The 21,537-nt window shown below is 35.9% G+C and overlaps 1 protein-coding gene across 1 annotated transcript in view; it reads right to left on the bottom strand.

The window, feature by feature from the left end:
• Positions 1–2,233: 2,233 nt before the first annotated feature.
• The window catches only part of LOC129248553 (cyclin-dependent kinase 5 activator 1), a 41,378-nt gene continuing 22,074 nt past the window's right edge, over positions 2,234–21,537 (bottom strand). Inside the window, exon 5 of the mRNA XM_054888145.1 lies at positions 2,234–2,571. Within this exon, the coding sequence (XP_054744120.1) occupies positions 2,424–2,571 (148 nt within the window). The 3' untranslated portion in view covers positions 2,234–2,423. The remainder of the gene's footprint in view (positions 2,572–21,537) is intronic.

The raw sequence follows: 21,537 nt of genomic DNA, 5'->3' as shown, positions 1-21,537 counted from the left end.
CGAGGGTTTCTAGTCTTCTTAGACTTTATTTTATTATACGTCGCTTGGAGTTCTTGTTTAATGACACGAGGGATGTCACCTGCTTCGTGTTGCATGCAGGATGACAAAATGTTTTCAGATCTTTGAGGGATATTTGGAAAATACGACTCATTCGCGAGCTTCAAAGGCTGTATAAACAACCGAATATTGTCACCATAATAAAGTTTCCCCAACTACGTTGGGCTCGTCACATTATAAGGGCAGGCGAAGCATACCCACCCAAGAAAATTCTACTGGGTACGTGCAGAAGAAATAGAGGCATAGGAAAACTAAAGCTCCGATGGTTGGATGGCGATGATCGGGACGCTGAGCTATTTGGTACACGTTGTTGGAGAACTCAAGCGAGGGATAAATCGCACTGGAGACAAATGTTACAACAAGCCAAGACCCAGACAAGGTTGTTAAGCTAACAATGATGATGACATTGAAAAACGTTCTCATGACAGTCGGTTCTACGTAACCGGAACGCAGCATTCTCCGTCCATGTATGGGGAATGTTTATGCTGCTACAAAAACAACTAATTTGTCATTTAACTACGAACTAACTTAAAACACATATGTAATTTCACTTAGCTTTACGTGTTTTTGTGTTATTAGATTTCATGCACAAAAGTTTAACAAATATTAAAATTGTATTAAAAGAGATAAAAATGTGTTTTTTATTTTGTTTTTATGTAGATTAAATAACTAATGTACTTAATTTTTCGTTTATTTTTTATTTTAGCGCTAATTAGCCATTTTGCGTATCATTTTTACGACCTTTCAGGAAATAGACGAAAACATTTTTCCCTCTGGATGGAGAACTTCGTAAATGCAACGTTTTATAAGAGCGCGTCAGAACTCACTTGTTATTACCGAGTCTTTCATAATTGAATCAATACATTTACACATGTTTACTATTGTTACCACATCTTCTGGTTCACTTCCTCGATAGCGTTTTATACCCGCGCACTTATGGGTATTAAAATTTTATTGACTGAAGGTGGTGTGGAAAAAGAAATACAATCCAAGTAAACTTTTCAAAATTTAATAAATTTTTTCCCATTCCTCCAATACTCCTTGTTTCAAATATTACTTACCGCTCACGCATCTTGTAGCAAATCTTTTTTGAGTTCTTCCCATAAATGTTCAATGGAGTTTATGTCGAGAGATTGAGCAGACGTAGCCAGAATCTTTGGACAACTATACAGTAACCAATTCCCAGCATTCCATGACATGTGCTTAGGATAATTGTATTGATAAAATAAAAAGTTTTCACGGATACTAAGTTTTTCTGCACTGCATACTTCATCGTCTTTTTAATATTTCTTTTCCAGGATTTGCCCACACAAACGCTTGCCGTCTGATCCAAAAATATTAAATTTGGTTTTATCCGTAAATAAAGCCTTTAATGCAAATAGATTATGGTGAGATTTTTAATGCAATATTCTTATTTTTCAATGAATACCTTAAACCAAAAGTCCACATTCTCCAACCTAGCCTTTTGGTTTTTTTTTTCAAAATAAGTGGCTGATGTTGTGGCACGAGTGCATAAAATTTGTTTTTTTTTTTTAATTAGTCGGCGAATCGTTTCTGCACAAACTTCTAAATTTTTTTCTCTTTTAATTGTTTTTTTTTTTTAATCTATAGCAGCTACCTTTGGATTCTGTTTTGTTAAACGGAGTTTAAATCTACAACTCCGGTCATTGATTTTCACTCTGTTTGTTAAGTTATGTTTTTTATCACGCACATTGCCCCTTTCCTTGTACCTTTTAATACTATAATGCACAATTTGCGATTTGATATGAACATACTATAACGGTCCACACCTGATGAATTCTAACTGTCGCCTTTTGAATATGAGTGGCATATACGGCATTAATTTCATACAAATTTATTTTCAATGAAGTTAATTCTTATAATTGTACTTCTTACATACTAGTCTAAATAAATAAATAGAAACAAATTGAAATCAAATAATTTTTTTTTCTTATTTAAGTTAAAAGCTCCTCTCCCTGGAGTGCCCAATTTTGAGTGTGGCCCACTGTAAATACCGATTACTGAGAAAAAAAATCGCCCACTTCTTATATGTTAAGATTCTAATTTTCCTTCTATCCCTCTGATGTTACAAGATATAACTCTCATCATAAATCAATGTCCAACGTATATAAAGCGAAAGAAAGTTGTGGAATACATACCTTTGGGTTCCAATGCAATAAATAACAATTATGATTTTCTAAAACTGTTTATTTGCAGCATGTGAACGCTGTTACTTTTTAGTATGTTTTGTCGTGTTATTTTTTCAATTTAACATATATTTATTAATAAATATCTTAAGCACATATCGCTTAGGTATGCATGTGTGGTGTAAACGAAAGTCTAAATATATATCGTTCATCTGTGCATCAAGCACTGGTACATGTGAATGTTCCATTAGCGTTGGATAAAATCTGCCCACACGACTTCAATTCCGTAAAAACCTCCGTGAAAAATCCGGGTTCAGCGTTGATTTTTAACATTTTACTACTCAAGCGGTTGACAATGATAAGGCATCTGAAATAATAAAAAAAATCGGTTTCACTCTTAAGTTACATGGTTTCACTATTTGTATTCAAAATACGGCTCTTAACAATTATATTTGAACAACTAGCAAACCCGGCCCCCTTCGCTGGGCACACTAAAATAGAATAGATATGGTTTAGAACAGAAAATATATGATTTTCATATTATTTATTTCTTTATTCTTTATTCAAGCGCTTTGGCATAAACAATATTTTTTGTTTTTCTATTTGTTTTTGAGTAAATATAAAATATAAATTGAAAATCAGGAAAAAAGAAGATTGTTTTTAAATGTCAAATCAACGCATATGAATAAACAATCGTCTTTTTTCCTGATCCATTGGAGCTTTTTTAACCATTATCCATTTATATTTTTCAAAAAAAAAAACGAAAAAAATTTTTTTTCACGAACACATAATTTCATTCGGATTTCACATTAAATTCTCAAATTTCGTAAGAAATTATTCGCTGTTCCAAAATCCACTCCAAAAAAATTCACAAACAATTTTTACATGTTGCACTTACGTTTTTTCCTTATGGCATCCAAATCAGAAAGAAATATAGACCCATTGTAACTCACACTGTAAATTTGACAGTTCAGTTCCGCCCCAAGCGTTAAAAAAGTAAGCGACATTATGGCTGGTTCAAAAGAACGCTGTACCCGTTGCCACTGACCGATTTACAACCAAATTTTACGAAACCCATTTCAAATACTTACTTAACAATGTGCATAAGTTTGGTTTAATTCGGTGCAAAGACACGGCGGGTCCACGTTTTGGCATATATTTCGAGACCCTAGTCATCAATAGGTATGAAAATTACCCCATATTAAAGCACTTATCAACAGCTTTCATTTGATACCCATATTGTACATACACAAACAAAGGTTACCCGGGTCCACGTTTTGACCTATATCTCGAGACCCTATCTACCAATAGGAATCCAAACTATAAGGAAACCATCTTCAATACCTCCTTAACAATGTGTGTAAGTTTGGTTTAATTCGGTGCAAAGACACGGCGGGTCCACGTTTTGGCATATCTTTCCAGACCTTAGTCATCAAATTACCCCGTATTAAAGCACTTATCAACAGCTTTCATTTGATACCCATATTGTACATACACATCCGAAGGTTACCCGGGTCCACGTTTTGACCTATATCTCGAGACCCTATCTACCAATAGGTATCCAAACTATACGGAAACCATCTTCAATACCTCCTTAACAATGTGTGTAAGTTTGGTTTAATTCGGTGCAAAGACACGGCGGGTCCACGTTTGGCATATATTTCCAGACCCTAGTCATCAATAGGTATGAAAATTACCCCATATTAAAGCACTTATCAACAGCTTTCATTTGATACCCATATTGTACATACACATCCGAAGGTTACCCGGGTCCACGTTTGGACCTATATCTCGAGACCCTATCTACCAATAGGTATCCAAACTATACGGAAACCATCTTCAATACCTCCTTAACAATGTGTGTAAGTTTGGTTTAATTCGGTGCAAAGAGACGGCGGGTCCACGTTTTGGCATATATTTCCAGACCCTAGTCATCAATAGGTATGAAAATTACCCCATATTAAAGCACTTATCAACAGCTTTCATTTGATACCCATATTGTACATTCACAACCAAAGGTTACCCGGGTCCACCTTTTGACCTATATCTCGAGACCCCAGTCACGGAGCGGCATGAAAAATACTCTGTACTAAAGCATTCACCAACAGCTTCAATTTGATACCCATATTGTACATACACATCCGAAGGTTACCCGGGTCCACGTTTTGACCTATATCTCGAGACCCCAGTCACGGAGCGGCATGAAAAATACTCTGTACTAAAGCATTCACCAACAGCTTTCATTTGATACCCATATTGTACATACACGTCCGAAGGTTACCCGGGTCCACGTTTTGACCTATATCTCGAGCCCTATTTCCAAAATAAAATATAATCCATGTTACTCGTGGATAATGTAGCTTTCGAATGGTGAAAGAATTTTTAAAATCGGTCCAGTAGTTTTTGAGCCTATTCGTAACAAACAAACAAACAAAGTTTTCCTCTTTATAATATTAGTATAGATATAGATGACATAATTTAAATGTCAGGCTGTCATACGAGAAATACAATTTTCAACTACTCGCTCACACATCGTATTTAGTTCAGCAATCTCGATCCGAACGTTGCGTTTCAGCTCTGGAATTGTTGTTTTTGTTTTTGTTTTTGTTTTTGTAGGGTAAAGTCTATATAAATCAGCCAACAAGCTTGTATCGCGTGCAAGCGATACAAATCTCTATAATAGTAAGGCTATCATTTATCGTTTATAAAAAGAATGTTAATCGGACGGACGATAAGTGCAGATTTGGGCGAAACATTCAAAAAACGGATCTGTACTGTTTAGCAGGAGTCATGAAACACTTAACCTAAATTTCCGATTAGGGGCACATCCCGGAAAAAACGGATCGGTACTGTTAAAGCAGGAGTCATGAAACACCTCCTCTTAACAAATATTCCTAGGGGTAGGGGTTTTGCCAAAACATAAAAAGCTAAATATCTAAGCCTTGTACTGGGTAGGAAGCTAAGTTGAGGCTCACAGTCGCACATAGTTGGCAAAGCAATGACGTTGCTGTACTCCTGCCGAAAGCTAATTGAGAAAAAATGGGGAATGGAATGCAGAATACAACTAACTACTGTGGTGTATTAGTGTGTTGGAATGTCCATGAGAAAAAGTATGAACATTACAAGAATTGGCAAGGTTCCAAGACTCACGCCTGCTCTCAAAACCGATGAAAACATCACATCTCTTAACGAGATAATTTTTCGACTATCACTGCAAGATGTCTAGCCAAAATAAGCATAATCTTAGCACACTGATTTCCGTAACAACGGAGCACTGCTAATGATGCTCACACTCGCCAACGTAAACGTACGCCCGTGTCAGCTGACTCGATGAAACTAATGAGAGCTCCATGTAAATGGATTCTTACCACCGTTCCGTTCCGTAGTATCGTAGGTGGTTGACGTAGGATTTTGGATTGTTTCCATAGAAACGTGTCAACTAATTGCTCTCTCAACACACACTGTTGCCAAACAATGAAATCATTTACAAAATAAACTTAGAAAAATTAAAATTTTTATTAAAATAACTTAAAACCAATGTTGAATAATGTTAATTATAGGTAAATGAACTATTTGCATTTGGTGGTTTTTGACTTTGGCATATTATATGTACAATGAAAAATTGTAACTGATAACGCGGGTGTGTGTATGCAAAAATATCAATGGTAACATTGTGTCGAGGGCGGCCGCCGTAGCCGAATGGGTTGGTGCGTGACTACCATTCGCAATTCACAGAGAGAACTCACGGGATGAGTTTTTGCACCCGTTAGGGGCTGCGGTAAGGGACTGCGTACGGCGCTCACTGTTTTCAGCATTACACATCACGTTTGCGATTAATCAACTTGAAGACTTTAGAAAGTAGAATATCGATTCTTACTCTCTCTTTTGTTATTAAACGATATTGATTGCCCATTTCTGCTTTAAACTATTCATTGGAAAAATTACGTTAAAATGAAACCAAGTTATTGGCCCATATTTTCAAACGACACGTTTGGCGCGAAATAATTTCTGCAAATTGCGGCACAGAGAACGTTAATGTATAAAGAAGTCTCACGAGCTACGAATAGTGTGAATTGTCAAAAATGAAGTCTAACCACCGCCGGGGTGTGGTGAAACTTTTAACAGAGCTGTTTATAGCGGGATCTCTCTTTAGTATATTGGCTCTGCACAGTTTTTGGCTTCTGTAGGAAATCAAATTGACGAATAGCCGACGGCATTTTGCAAAGAATTTGCTTGTACATTTCTATGTTCCCTTGATGGACGAAAATTTATTCCATTTATATTTTCAAACAAACTTACTACATGAATTGATGAATGATTTGAATATTTATTATATGCGCCAACATTTCAAATCAAAGTATTTTTAATATTTTGATTTAATTAAAAAAATACATTATAAAACGACCTCTCACATCTTGGTATGTGCGTTTTAGTAAATTTAAAACTATACAAATTTTATGATAATTTTTTCTGATTTTTTGAGCCGAAATTAATTCATAGAGCCTACAAGTGTTTTGGTATATTGACATATGAATGTAAATATATGTATATATATCAATATATACATACATATATATATGTATTATGTTAGTTATGTTTGTGTAAAAGTTCAATTGGATCTTCAATTCTTATAGTGTTACATACATATGTATGTACATACATATGTATGTGCATACGCACTTGCAGGAACCTATGTATCTCACGACGCATCGTCTTATCATATTTACATTTGAATCAGAGACCTGCATGGCTCACTATTTTCTTGAGTTGTTCATACGCTAAATTTCTTGCTCGCATTCAGTCAATTGAACCAAAATATTTGGTCAAGTGCAGTCAGCTCATGCAGGCGAACGCGTAGTTCAGATCAGTCAACACGTATGATCTAATGTCTTCGGCTCAAATCTAATCATTGAACAAAAAGCAGCATTGAATGAAATTAGCATCGGCCTTTGCGTTCAAACGATCAAACTTGTTCAAAGAAGTAATTGTCATTATTGTAAAAAGCACATGTTCGAGCAAACGAGCGTTGGCGTACAATGTACGCTGTAAATTGCGTTTCGTATTTGAAAGGATTAGTTGGTTTCAGCCGTTGTAAAATAATGTCAAACGATTTTATATGTTTTATTATAAGTTTTAAGAAAAAAAACAAATATGAAAATATAGTGTTTTTGCTTTAAAATTTTGCTTTTACTTTGCTATCGTTACATGCAAAAACTCATGCGGGATCATACGTGTTCAAACCGGCTCATTTCGCTTTATAGCCCTTTTATTCTTGCTCAAAAAAATGAATGTACAGCCGAACGAGCAAATACCCGAAATGGCTGCTATGAAGACGATTGGTGATAACACCGGAGAGCTAAAACGCAGCACATGATTTGATTGAGCTGAAATAAACAATGACAATAACTTATTTCAACAAGTTCGATCGTTTGAACGCAAAGGCCTGTTTTTTTGTTCAAGCGAAGCGTATGTATTTTTTACACTCAGCCGGTGCAGTTCTCTGATTTGAATATGCATTTATATTATATATGTATGCCTTTTGCAAACGAAATTTTTTTTCAATTTACATTTTATTACAGGGAATAATATACATACATTTGTATGCATGCATTTTCTAGATAGTAAAAACTTTGAAATATATAAAGGAAAACTTCAAAGAAACGTATTTGCATATATGGGACAACGAAGTTCAATTGCATCTTTATTAAATATAGTGTTGCACGCATATGTACATATGTACTGAAGCAACCATGACCTACCTCACGTGCATCGCCTTATATTTCATGCAATAATTAGGGAGTAAATGTCCGAATGATCAAATTTCTGTCTAACAAATGCTAAAACAATTTCTTTTGCATATGCATTTTCGTATTTGTATGTGCATATGCACACTTGATGCCCTAGCCTATATACGTGCATACATATACATACATATATGTCAAAACATTCTTTATAGAAAACGCTTCATTACCAGACACACAGGAAGATGGCATATGCAAATTTAAATATGTGAATTTTTTATACATATGCTATACTATGGCAACTAGAATCATGGCCTAGCCTATGTACGTACATATTTGTGTTCTGAACTTCCAGCAAAACAATGCTTATTAATATACACATATGCATGTACATACAACCGCACACACAGGGCACTCACTTTATGCGTATAACGTTCAAAGCTAAAAAATTCTATGCCTAGCGACTACAAGAACAAAATGCATTCATAGGCGCAGGCGTAGCGGCCATCATTCTAGTTGCCATGAGGCTGAACACCCTAAAATAGTCGCGGCGGCGCTGAACAGTTTCAACAAAAACTCATCATCAACAAATTCATTAATAAATTCGAGCTCATATTTCTACGAGCAAAGTACTTTCATTCATAAAACGATCCGCCCATATGCCAATTTTCTCGACCATTCGAAAATAGTCAATATTGGAATATTTCGCGTAGAATTATTTGCCAATATTTGGTAAATCTTGAATTTTTGTCAAGTCGAGTGCCCGCGGCCTCGTACATATGTATGCATCAATATATGTATGTAAATATGTCTTTCTAAAAGCTCGACAACCGCAGCTGCTGTGCGACAAGTGCGCGTATGAGCATACAGTAAGTTGCAGAAAACTATTATACATAAGTAGCTTATAAAAAAGTTCTGTGTCGGACATTTCAGTACTGGGAGGAAATTTTCGAAACAATTATTTTATGTTAACTGATAATAGGCAAATAGTTAATTAGTATATTACTTTACGTACATATGTAGTTCTTCAATTGATAAAAAACGCACAAAACATATGCATATAAGTATCTGCAAGGTTTGAAACTTACTCTGAAATCAGAGTATTTGAAGGTTCCTGTACACTCTGAAGGTTACTGTCCATACAATGCTGTGTCTATAAAAGTGCGCTGTGCCTATGAATGTGCGCTGGATTTCTTCAGAAGTTTTACCGAAATTGGTTTTGCTGTGGCAAGTGCACAAACATACACACAGCATATTATATATATTTGCACATAGTATGTATATAAATTCACATATTTACATTTGCATATGCCATCTTCCTGTGTGCCTGGTAATGAAGCGTTTTCTATAGAGGATTTTGATTTAGTTGAAGGGAATTCAACAAAGTATAACAGACAGACATAATATACAGTTAGTAACAGAAGTAAGTATACACCGGACACGTTTTCAATTTCCCCCAAGCGATTCCTGCAAACAACCTAACTTATAACAAAATTGTGTTTTATTTACATGAATGAAATACAAAAATTATATTTAATCCAAATAATGACAAAATTTTAAAAAGGAACAAAATTATAGCTTTTTATATTAAACTTTATAAAAATTTATGTCTCAAAAGTAAGTATACAGTTCATCACATTATTAATTTGTGAAATCAAAAACATAATTAAAATCAAATCCTAGTGTTTGGGAGGATAACCATTAGACTTTACAATCGCTTTAAGTCGTGATAGCATTGATTTCACCAAGTTTTCAGTTACAGCTGGTGGTATTTTATTCCATTCCTCTTGAAGGACGTTTTTCAGGTATTCCTTATTTCTAATCCGATGTTTACTTATTTGCCGCTTTAAGTATTCCTATAAATGTTCGATTGGGTTGGTATCCGGGGACTGTGGCGGTGTTTTCAGCTGTTTTCGCACATTGTATAACAGCCACTCTCGTACAATGTTGGATGTGTGCTTGGGGTCATTATCCTGCAAGATAAGCGTTCCTCCAAGGCCTAATTTCGTAGCGCTTTCTTTAAATTATTTTTCAAAATATTTAAATAACCATATCGGTTCATAATATTTTCGATAAATACCAAGTTTCCAACCCTGTTCGCAGCCATACATCCCCAAACCATCACAGAGCCCCCTCCATGCTTCACAGTGCCGGTCGTATTGTTTGGATCCAATTCCACGTTAACTTTTCTCCAAACTTTTTCACGGCCCTCAGATCCACAGATACTGAACTTACACTCATCAGAAAATATGACTTGATTCCAAAACGTTTGGTCATATTTTTCATGATCTTTTGCGAATGAAATCCGTTTACTCCGATTGACACTACTCACGAAGAGCTTTTTCCTAACATTGCGCCCATGATAACTATATTAGCACTATGCAAAACCCGGCGAATAGTTTAGGTGCTAAATTGTTTTCCAGGCTCATTTTTAACTTCAGATTTCAATTTGGGGGCACTTATTTTGGGGTTTGTCCTGATTTTCCGCACGACTAAGCTTTTTTCACTTTTATATTTATTCACAATATTTTGAACTGTAGCAAAACGAATTTTACTCAACTACTGTTTAATTTGATCGGTTGAGTATATTTCTGTTAACTGTTGGTGGAAAATATGTCTGTAGTGAATTCCGCGCGTAAAACGAAATTCCATACGTTCCTGTCATTGAGAGTTCTCTATACATTAACGTTCTCTGTGCGGCAGAGTGTCAGCAACAGCCTATCAAAAACAAAAAAAAACGTAATATTGCTGTAATTATTTCGCGTCAAAAGTGTTGTTTAGGTCAAGGTCTGGGTTGCTATATTGTCTAACATACAATAGTAATCTCTCCTATTTCTTTGCAGTCGGCATTAATAGCATCGCGGAAATGTATGTATTCCTCAGATCGATGCGTATATTGGTTGAAACGGATTGTTCTGTACTGTTGCGATAAATAAAGTCATAATAAGTATGTAGCTAGTATATTATATAAGAATAATAGTGTGTGATGAGTATACTTAGCATGTAAAATAGTGTGTTGTAAGAATGATGAGAAGAATTCAGATGGTGTGGCCAAGATCAGACTGTTAACCGGCTCACAGCGACTTTGAAAGATTTAGCTGATAGGGCGAGTGTGTGAATATATGTGAAATGAGCGAGCGGAATTCGGTTGCCGAGTACCCGGTGACGTGGCGGCCGAAGTTGCTCGCAATACTTTGTTTTCCACCATAGTATGTAGATTGCCTAATTTATAATTTATGTGTTATAAATATATGTAGAAATATAAATTAGAAAGTAATATTTATTTATATATACAACACGTATGTATATGATGTAATGATTTTAGATAATTTTTGGAGTATTTTGATGCTGGAATTAGCTGCCATATTGGTTTTAAGATAACTGAGTATAGTAGAGTTTACTTTTGAGAGAAGCATGGGAATTTCGATTATGTAACCAGCATAGTTTTCGGAGTTTAATTTCAAGTGTTTTGCGTTTGGTGAAAATATGCGTTTTCCATATAAACTTGCTGTCGAGGTGCATGCTAAGATATTGAGTAACATTGTTTTGGAGAATGATTACATTATTGAGATTCCACTTTTACTGCGCTTTTTCATGATTTGAGGATAATTTTTATTTGCGTGACTTTCCATTGGGGAGGAACAAGACCAGTTAGTACGATAGCATTATATGTATATGTACGTGAGAAAAGAGATTCCTTCATCGATAAAAATGATGTCCTCAACTATGGACGTTTTGCTAAGCTTTCAGCAATTTTTCAAATTTTTGATTATGAAGGATCTTTAAAAAGGCGCCCGTGAATATAGCTTTAAAGTAAAACAATTAGGTTTCACTATTTTTATTTAAAATAGGGCTCTTTACAGTTATATTTGAAAAATACCATCATTTAAAATCTACCATCATACGTCTACAGGTAAAATCCGCCAAACAGTCAATTCATGAATGCCTCATTGTGGAGAACGTTGTGATATCGATGTTGAATGTTAGTTGTTCAGCAACACTTTGTACTACAGCACCAATCTTCTCACCCGTCCAGTTTTTGGTCTGCCAGTTCGTTTTCTATCCTCGACAGAAACAGTTTCTTGAAATTTTTTCAGCATCCTTTGAATTGAGGACTCGTTCCGACGATTATTTTAATAAACAACTCACAAACTTTGCGATATATTGTTCTTAAAGGTGGTCCATTTTCATAATAAGTATCAATAATTTTAACGCGTTGTTCTATCTTGTAAAATTGTACATCTGCCCACTTCGCAAATGTAAAAGATGACATAAAAAAAGGTACCGTCTAGGAAATATTCACTACTGAAAGACCGTCACTTTTGGAAGAGCTTTTATCAATAAAGAAAAGATAAAATGTACCAATAAAAGTTTAATCTCTTCAAATCGAAATGAACTTGTTTCCAATCGTGTAACAGTTTTTATTTCAATATTATCAACAGCAACTGAGTGGCATACTATAGCTGCCCCAATTGAGCTTTTAGTCGCTTGGTAGTTCAGCTACCAAGTCATTGAGAAGTAGGATAGTTTAAAAAATCTAACAGGAGAACCGCCTGAATCGTAGTATGAAAGTTTTTGTCCAGCGTTACCAATTTATCGGCCCTAATCTTAGGTTCTTGTCTGGCGTATAATAAAGCATTATCAAAGTGTTTATTGCCATCCACAATGTTGATGGCATCATTAACATACCGCACACTGCTTCGACAGCTGGTGCCTTAAAAATTTTTGTAATTTGACTAAGCTTTTTTGATCGGTGAAATCACATCGCTCGGTGGGCAGTTCGTAATTCGTGATGAATATGGGCCAGTCCTCAGGCCTCCTGGAAAAGATAAGTAAGTCCTTCTTTGTCACTTGTCAGCTGGATATCTGGGTTGGTATTGATTTGATGTGGATTTTGCTATACTGGCTGAGAATATTATGGGGCATGCATGTGCTCGTACATGTATTCACTGATGCGGTTTGAAACAGCGGTCCACTCGAAGTATAGTCGCCGCTGGAAGTATTCTACTGCGATTGACAAATACGCCAATATGTTCGAAACGCGCAAGTCGTTTCTTTCTCGTGCTAACCAGAGCCAGTTGGAAACACAAAATGAATCCAAGTCCTTCTTGAAATTCCTGATCACCAGCTGGAATCGCATCGAATACTGAATATTAGTCCAAATAAATAAAAATGTACCAGATTCCAAAGGAAGCGAAGTTTCCTATTTTTGATTCCTTCTTTTTCTTCATTATTTGCCAATTGGATTTCGAATATTTGATAATTACTAATTTTTAAATATATGTATATATATATATAAATGCAGGGGCCTACAGTTTTATATCAACTCCGAATGGCAGATGGTTTTGTACGAGGAGCTTTTTCATGGAGGTTTACTATTTCCTGCAGAGGGGATATATAATTACAACCATATTATTTATACGATAATTAAAAACAAACAAATATTTACAATCCTTTTCCATATCAATGAGGTTGCCTACATTTTTAATTTGTGTTTCAGATTTCTCAAGATGTGGTCCAAGTTTCAGGTTTTCCTTCTCTTTATGGTTACCAACATCTCTCGATCACAATCAATTCTCTGTAAGATGTCACTATTCGTAACCCGATCTGTCCACGGTATATTTAGAACTCGTCGATATATCCACAATTCAAATGCTTCAATCTTGTTGATATCTGCTATCTTAAGGATCCAAGCTTCTATGTTATAGAAAAGAACCGCCCAAACATATCATTTGACACACCGTATTTTGGCGGAAAAAATGAATTGCGATCATAAAACGATACTCAATCACCTTCATTCAATGGGATTCACCGAAAAAGCAAAGAAAGTCACCTTCAAATTGCTTCTCAGCATTTCTCACGCCATCGAGCAACACGTGCTTTTTGTACCGAATCTTCACGGGCGATTAGAAATGGTGCCTACGTATCAATATGAAGCAAAGAGTGGGTGGCTCCAGGAGATACGCCAAAGCCGAGAGTCAAGCCGGATCTTCATCCAAAGAAGATCGTGATATGTGATTGGTGGCACTAGGAGGGCATGGTATACTGGGGAATGCTCGAAAAGAATGTCACGGTCAACAAGGTGCTCTACATTGTCCAGCTACACCGCGTGAATGTTGCACTACATTACCCATGTTGCACAAGTCGCCAAAGCCACAAGCCTTTCAGCATCCTCCGTATTCTTCGGACTTTGCCCCGACCTATTACCATCTTAACGGCGGTACTTTCGATAACGAAGAGGTCCTTAAAAACTGGCTCAACAACTTCTTTGACATCAGACCATGCGATTTTTGGCGGAACGGCATTAATAAATTGGTCGAGAGGTGAGAAGAGGTTGTAAACAGCGGAGGCGAATATATAATTGATTAACTTATTGATATAATTCTTGTTTTTGTTTAAACAAAATTCTTTGGTAAAAATGCTACGAACTTATTCCCCAACCTAATATTATATATACATTTGTCCTGCTAACACTCATACCATATACATATATACTTCGTTTACTTTACTCGAAATGTAGTCCGAACCTTTCGCTAAATTGGTTAACTTTACGTTGTTTATGAGCATACCATTCACTTCGACATCTTGTTCAACTGCCACGAAGGAATCTTGCAAAATCCTTTCAGAGTATATGTTGAACGGTGAAATTATACAACTCTGCCTCACTCCACGTAAAATTGGTATTCCTTCGGTAGCATCAGCATCGATGTTTACATAAGCAGTTTGTTGCCGGTACAAATTTCTAATGCAATGGATGTCTTTGTCATCTATTCGCACAGATAGAAGAATTTCTATAAGCTTATCATGTTTAACAGTGTCGAATGCTTTCTCATTATCGATGGAGAAGAAGAATACATCTTTGAATGCCCTTGCACTTCTGATCTTAGATCTGAATGCATAGCAAGGGCTCGCGGGCTCTCAGTCGATATTTAAATCCGAATTGGTAGTTTCCCATCGTTCTTTCGCATTTTTTGAATAACTTTTAAATATATATAATATTTAGTGCATGCGACATTAGACTTATTTATTTATTTATTTATTTAGTAAATTTACTTACATAATTAAATTACATAAATAAACTGTAAAACTAGGCAACTAACAACTGTGGTCCTCGGCCTAATATAGATTGATCAGATAATTATTAAAGTTGTTTAAATTGAATAATAAATGCCACATCTTTTTAAGAGCAATATGGTATTGGTAATGTTTTCTGAGGTAACATTTTTTAACAATTTGGGAAAACATATTTCATTGAATAATTGTAGTTGCATACTCTTAATATAGCTACAGTTGTAAACTAAATGTTCGAAAGTTAGTGCGCTGGTTAGACAAAGTAGACATGTTGGCGGTGGTATTTTCTCCATAATATGTTTGTGTGTTAGTCGCGTATGGCAGAGCCTTAAGCGTGTATATTTTATAAGTTCATTTCTGAAAAATTATATGGATACTTAATGGCTAATCCTTCTTCGTTGAAACTTTTATACCCGTCAATGTATCTGCTCCATTTATTTCTATTTATTTGGGAGTAGTGGTATTTTACTGACCTTATGATGTCATTTTTGTTAACAGTTTTTTGAGTGATGATAGGTGCTGTTGTAGCAAATTTTGCGGCTTCGTCAGCTAGTTCGTTTCCACGGATGCCAACATGACTTGGAATCCACATTATTTTTATCTTAGTAGGGTATTGGATTAATGCATTTCTGATCTTTTGAATAGTCTCGTTTTTGTGTTGAATGTTAAGCAGTGCTTTTATGGCAGATAATGAGTCAGAGCAAATCAGATGTTTTCCTTGGATTACTTTACACGTATTAACGGCTCCTAGCAATGCTTGGGTCTCAGCGGTAAAGATAGAGCTGTTTTCATCAAGACGAAAGAGTTTTTCAAGTCGGAGGTCGCTACTAATAATTGAAAACGAGGTAGCATGCTCCGTTTTTGAACCATCTGTATAAATTAGATTCCAGTTTTGCAGTCTGAATTTGGAAACCACTTCCTTAAACGTTGTTATAAAGACTTGTGGATTCGTTGTTGATTTTGGTAGCTGCATTAGGTCCGTGACTATAGAGTTTGTACTGAAATGCCAAGGGGGTTTTTGAGGCGAGTATAGTTTGTATGCCCTAATACTTATGCCAATCTTATACCCATTTTTAATGATAGCACATATTGCTGGGGGGAATCGTAGGTCTCGTTTCCTTGTGACCAATTGATTTATATTAGTGACCAACTGCTTATCCGTGTACAAAATAACTTTTGGGATTTGTTTAGATGTGATCTCTTCGTATCTACTGATGATATCTGGGATGCCAGTCTCGGCATATATATTTTTTATAGGTGTAATGCGAAAAGCTCCTATGCTGTGTCTTGCTGCTGCATTGTAAACACCCTTGAGTTTATTGAGTTGTCTTTCCGAAGTGTTGCCGTATATAGCGAGACCATAATCAACTTTCGAAAGCACCAACGCCTTTGTAATATTAATGACGCTATTAGGATGAGCGCTACTGTGGTATGATGTTAGACATTTAATGAGATTTAATCGATTAAATAATGATATTCTTAAGGCTTCTATGTGTGCCGACCACGTATACTTATTATTAAAGACTAATCCTAGTATCTTTAGTGACTTAACATATTCTATTCGCTTATTATCTATAATGAGATCGCTTAATCTACAGCTAGTCTTCATACATACATGTAATAATTTTGTTTTGGGAAAAGATATCTGCGAACCAGAGTAATGGCACCAGTCCAAGATTTCTTGGAAAAGCACCCTTAATCTGTTCTTGAATTCTTCCTCGCTCTTAATTTTTGCTAGCAGGTAAAAGTCATCTGCATAAATACAATAGTTGAAGCATGGGTACCCAAGCATTATTTTGTTGATATGTTCTGTGCCAATTTGAAATAGTATGGCTGACAATGGTGAGCCTTGAGGTATACCGTTTTCAAGTGGATAGGTTTTTGTATATATGCCGTTAATTCTAATACGGAACTTTCTGTTTGATAAGAATGAGTGAATATATCTGAGTAATTTTGGTCCTACTTTCCATTCCATCAGTTGATTGAGGATTGCATGCTTCCCAATACGGTCATATGCCCTTTCAAAATCGACTGATAAAATGGATATGTGGTGCCGCCTGGATATGGATTGTGCAATCTGGTTATCAATATGCAGTAGTGCATCTAACGTACTTTTCCCTGACTTAAATGCCATTTGATGCGGGCTTATCAGCTTTCTCCTAGATAAAAACCACGTAAGTCTTCTAGCTACAATCTTTTCGAGAATTTTTGCGGGGCACGACAGAAGGGAAATCGGTCTGTATCAATTAACCTCTGTTTTAGGTTTGCCTGGCTTTAGAATGGGTAGAACTGTCGCTGTTTTCCATTCTTGTGGGATATGTCCTATCTGGAAAATCTCATTATAAAGTTGGATGTACCTCTGTTTTATGCCATATGGAAGGTGTAAGATATTTTATCGAAGCCACCGGACTTACCTTTGGCAGTGTTGAGAGCAGAATCAAATTCTATCAGAGTTATTGGATCTTCTAAGAGGTTGGCAATGGTATCCACTATATAACTTCTGGAAAGATTTATATTTGATTTGTTGGAGATAAAGGAGCTAGCGAAATTAGAGTCTTTTGATTGCTCTGACCATGTACTGGCAAAACTTTGAGCTATGTTGTGTGGGTCTGTCACTGTTCCCCCCTCTTCCGTCTCCAATACCCGTACATGTAGCGGCGTTGCCTTCCCGTATAGCTTGTTAACTTTGCCCCATAAAAACTTTACAGATGTTTGTGGATTAATTGATTCAGTGAATTTGGTGAAGGAAATTCTTTTAGTGGCTTTACATTCTCTCTTAAAAATTGCATTCGCTTTTTTGTATGCTATTCTGTTAACTACTGTTGGTTGTTTCTTAAACTCTCTCCAAGCTGAAGTTTTTCGGTTGCGCAAGTTGGATAAATCCTCACTCCACCAGTATGTAGTGCGTTTGCTAAACTGTTTTGTAGCACGTGGTATCGATTCATTTGCTGCTACAGTAATAAGCCTGTGGAACACCGCTGCAGCTTTATTTATATTAGAGGATACTAAAAATTGTTCACGAAGAGTCTCGAGTTTAGTTTGGAACTTGGCCCAGTCTGCTTGGTCGGTGTTAAAACGTGTCAGTTTGTTAATCACTCTGTTTGAGTTATATGTATCTCCCATCTTAGAAAGTTCAATAAAGATTGGGAAGTGATCACTACCGTGGAGGTGTGAGTCAATTTCCCAAGTGAAGAAAGGGCGAAGATGTGTGGTAACCAAAGACAGATCTATATGTGTGAAAGTTGACCTAGTCGAAAAGTGGGTTGGGGATCCATCATTTAGTGCACACATATTTGAATTTAATAGAAAGTTTTCTATGACAGTTCCTCTTCTATCTGTTTGAGGCGATCCCCACAATTTGCTATGAGCGTTAAAATCACCTAAAATTATTGTGCCACACTGGTTATTATCGCAAAACCCACGTAAATCACTAAATGGTATATTTTCCCCAGGAGTTATATAGATAGAACAAATTGCAAATGTAATTTCGGCTTTTATTATTGCAGTCACCGCTCACATATTCGGGTTTGATGATAGAAACTTATGTTGTAGCGATTTCTTTACAAATAAGGCAGTACCACCTTTTGCATTTGCTTGCGTTGGCGTGTTACATAAAGAATATGCATAATTATTTAAGTTAATTGAATGAGTAGTTAGGTGTGTTTCTTGGAGAGCAATGATGTCGGGAGAATATTTATCGATTATTAGTTGAAGCTCATGTAGATTATTATAGTAACCTTTCAGATTCCACTGCAGAATCTTTAGGACCATAAGAGGCATAGAGAGAAAAATAAGCCTCATCAAGTATATATTAATTATATACACTTGAGACCGACTTATGACGGGCTCAGGACAGAAACAACAACCACCAATAGCCGTAGCTAGTGGTCCTTGTCGCTCCCGCCCTGAGCCCGCCACATCAGCTTTTTACTCCATCGACATATCCAAATTAGGAGGGGTGTTATATTGTAAGTATTGTTGTATGACTGAAGAGTCGGATTGCTTTGAGAAAGAATAAAATTTGTTATTAGTGGTACAATTGTTGTTGTTTATTTCATTTGGTGTTGATATTTTTGTAGAAATTGTTGTTGAGTTTTTGTTAGTGTTTTCGTTTTCTTTTGTGTGATTTCCGTGAGTGGGAAGAGAGTGAATTATCTCATTATTCGAATTAGGTGCGTTATTGGATTGGTTGTTTTGAATATTTTTTGATTGAGAAGAGAGACGTTTTTTTCTCAGTTCTATAGCTTTTTCAAGTGTTTCTGTTGGAATGTCGTAAACTTTGGCTTGGGATTTTTCTATAGCTGTTTTGTATGTACACTTTGTTATTGTTTTTATTTTAATTGTTTCTGCTCTTGCTTGTATAACGGGACAGTTTCTGTTGTTGGCTCTATGAGCATGACTGCAGTTAATGCATTTAACCTCTTTGCACGTGGTAGGCTCGTGAACATTTGCGCTGCATACCTCGCACTTTTCATCGCTTCTACAATATTTTTTGGTATGCCCTAATTTGAAGCAGTTCTTGCATTGGATAGGTGCTTGTATATATGGTTCGACCTTACAGATTAGAAAACCAATTTTTATTTCCTTAGGAATTTCATATTTCTGGAATGAGATGATGTGCAGTGAGGTGTTCACAAGCTCCCCATCAACAAATTTCTTAATCTTTTGACAGTCTGTTACTGCTTGATCTCTAAGGCCTCCTACAATTTCTTTATCGGATAGTTGCCTTAGTGAAGGTGCAAAAATGACACCTTTGACAGTGTTTAAGGTTGGATGTAATTCTGATATTATCGGACAGACGTTAGCTAAGTTTTTTGCTTTAAGGAATTTATTTGTTTGCATGTCGTTTTTTGTAAGCACTAACAAATTCCCGTCACGAGTAAAGGAGATTTGTTGTGGCGGTTCAGCACAAATATTTTCAAGTGCTTTCGACACAAGAAATATATTGAAGTTGTTAATTGGCTTTTCCGGCACTGTACTTTTAATTATTACAAATTTTGGGCACTGCACTTTAAATTGGGGGGTTTTATGTCCTAATAGTGGGAAAGAAGTAGTGCTGTTGATATTCACTTCACTTTTTTCCGTTTCTGATTAGGAGATTTCCGAGCGCTGTCTCCTGGATCAAGCAGCTCGTAGTAGTTCCCTCCAGAGGAGGACGCCATCTTACACCAAAGAAAAACACGTGTAGGTTAAGTATTACGAGAATACAGAAAGAAGATAACAACAGTTAATCTGTTAATGCGCTAACGATCGACAAAGACTGTTCTCAATGAGCACCGTTTATCGACTGCGGACATTAGACTTGTTAGTCTATATTCATTGAAATTTTTGGTATTGTTCTTTTTAGGCAGTGTTATAAAAATGAACTGTCACCAATCTTGGGGAAGCTTGCCAATATAGTATATGTAGTTAAAAAGTTTAACTAATAGTCGCAGATTTTCTCCATTTATTAACTTTAATACCTACTTGAGACGGAACCTCACCCGGGCCAATTTCATTTTTACTTATAATCATGCCAGGAGGCGTGTCAGGATTCTGAAAATCATAATTTCTTCTGGTACTGTCTGAAAATACCTTTTCAATATATGTATGTCTGGCTCTTCTTTTCATTTATGTCAAATGTAACTTCGAGCATCAGAATGGACTCATATAGCCAAGTCCGTCGGGGAATCTGGGGATAACATTGATCCAGGGGAACAAGCAGACTTGTACTATATCAGGTAGGTGACCACATGTAGAATCATATCGTGGCTTTTAGTTAGTGGGACTGGGTGAGGAATATAAATTGGATTTCATTTATCGAGACGTACTAAAGATTTACGATTAAGTAAAGTGCACACAATACCCAGAGCGACGAAATCTTGAACTTAGGTTAGCTAATGGTTTAAAATACTATAAGTAGTATGAATGATATTTGAAGTTTTAGAAAAATATAATTAAAAACATATTTCTACGACTTCATGAAACAAGATTATGAGAAGTGTGAATGAGAAATTTTGTGAAAAGTTTTTGAGAAGTCAGTTTAGATGGTTTCTACCAGGAGCACACTGCTGAATTATGAGATACACTATTCAGAAAATGCAGCAAAATCAAGGACAGTAACCGACCAGCAACCGATCAAGCTTCGTTCCTGATGATGCTCTAATAGGCATTTAGAAGCGAAAGAGAACTATCCTTTAATAATTATTTTGATAATTATGAATATCCGGATAGGAGTGTTAGACATCCAAGAAAAAAAAGCAGAGGCAAGTTGACAAAATATTGTATTATTTTTTAATTATTTCTAATTTAAATATGTCCGTTTGTGGAACAACATCAAGACGCACGCCACAAATAGGAGGAGGAGCTCAGCCAAACACCCAAAAAGGGTGTACGCGCCAAATCCCTATATACATTTATATTATATATATATTTTTTTATTTATCAAGTAGCTTTACATCAATCATCTAACCAGCATTACGCCCTGATGAATTAGAAAATTGGTTGGTGAATTTTTGAAAAATATTTTTTATGTGTTTATT

The sequence above is a fragment of the Anastrepha obliqua genome, chromosome 5 (assembly GCF_027943255.1).
Source record: "Anastrepha obliqua isolate idAnaObli1 chromosome 5, idAnaObli1_1.0, whole genome shotgun sequence".
NCBI classification, from domain to species: domain Eukaryota; kingdom Metazoa; phylum Arthropoda; class Insecta; order Diptera; family Tephritidae; genus Anastrepha; species Anastrepha obliqua.
Note: the sequence above shows the minus strand (reverse complement) of the source record. Positions and strands in the feature narration are given on the sequence as shown.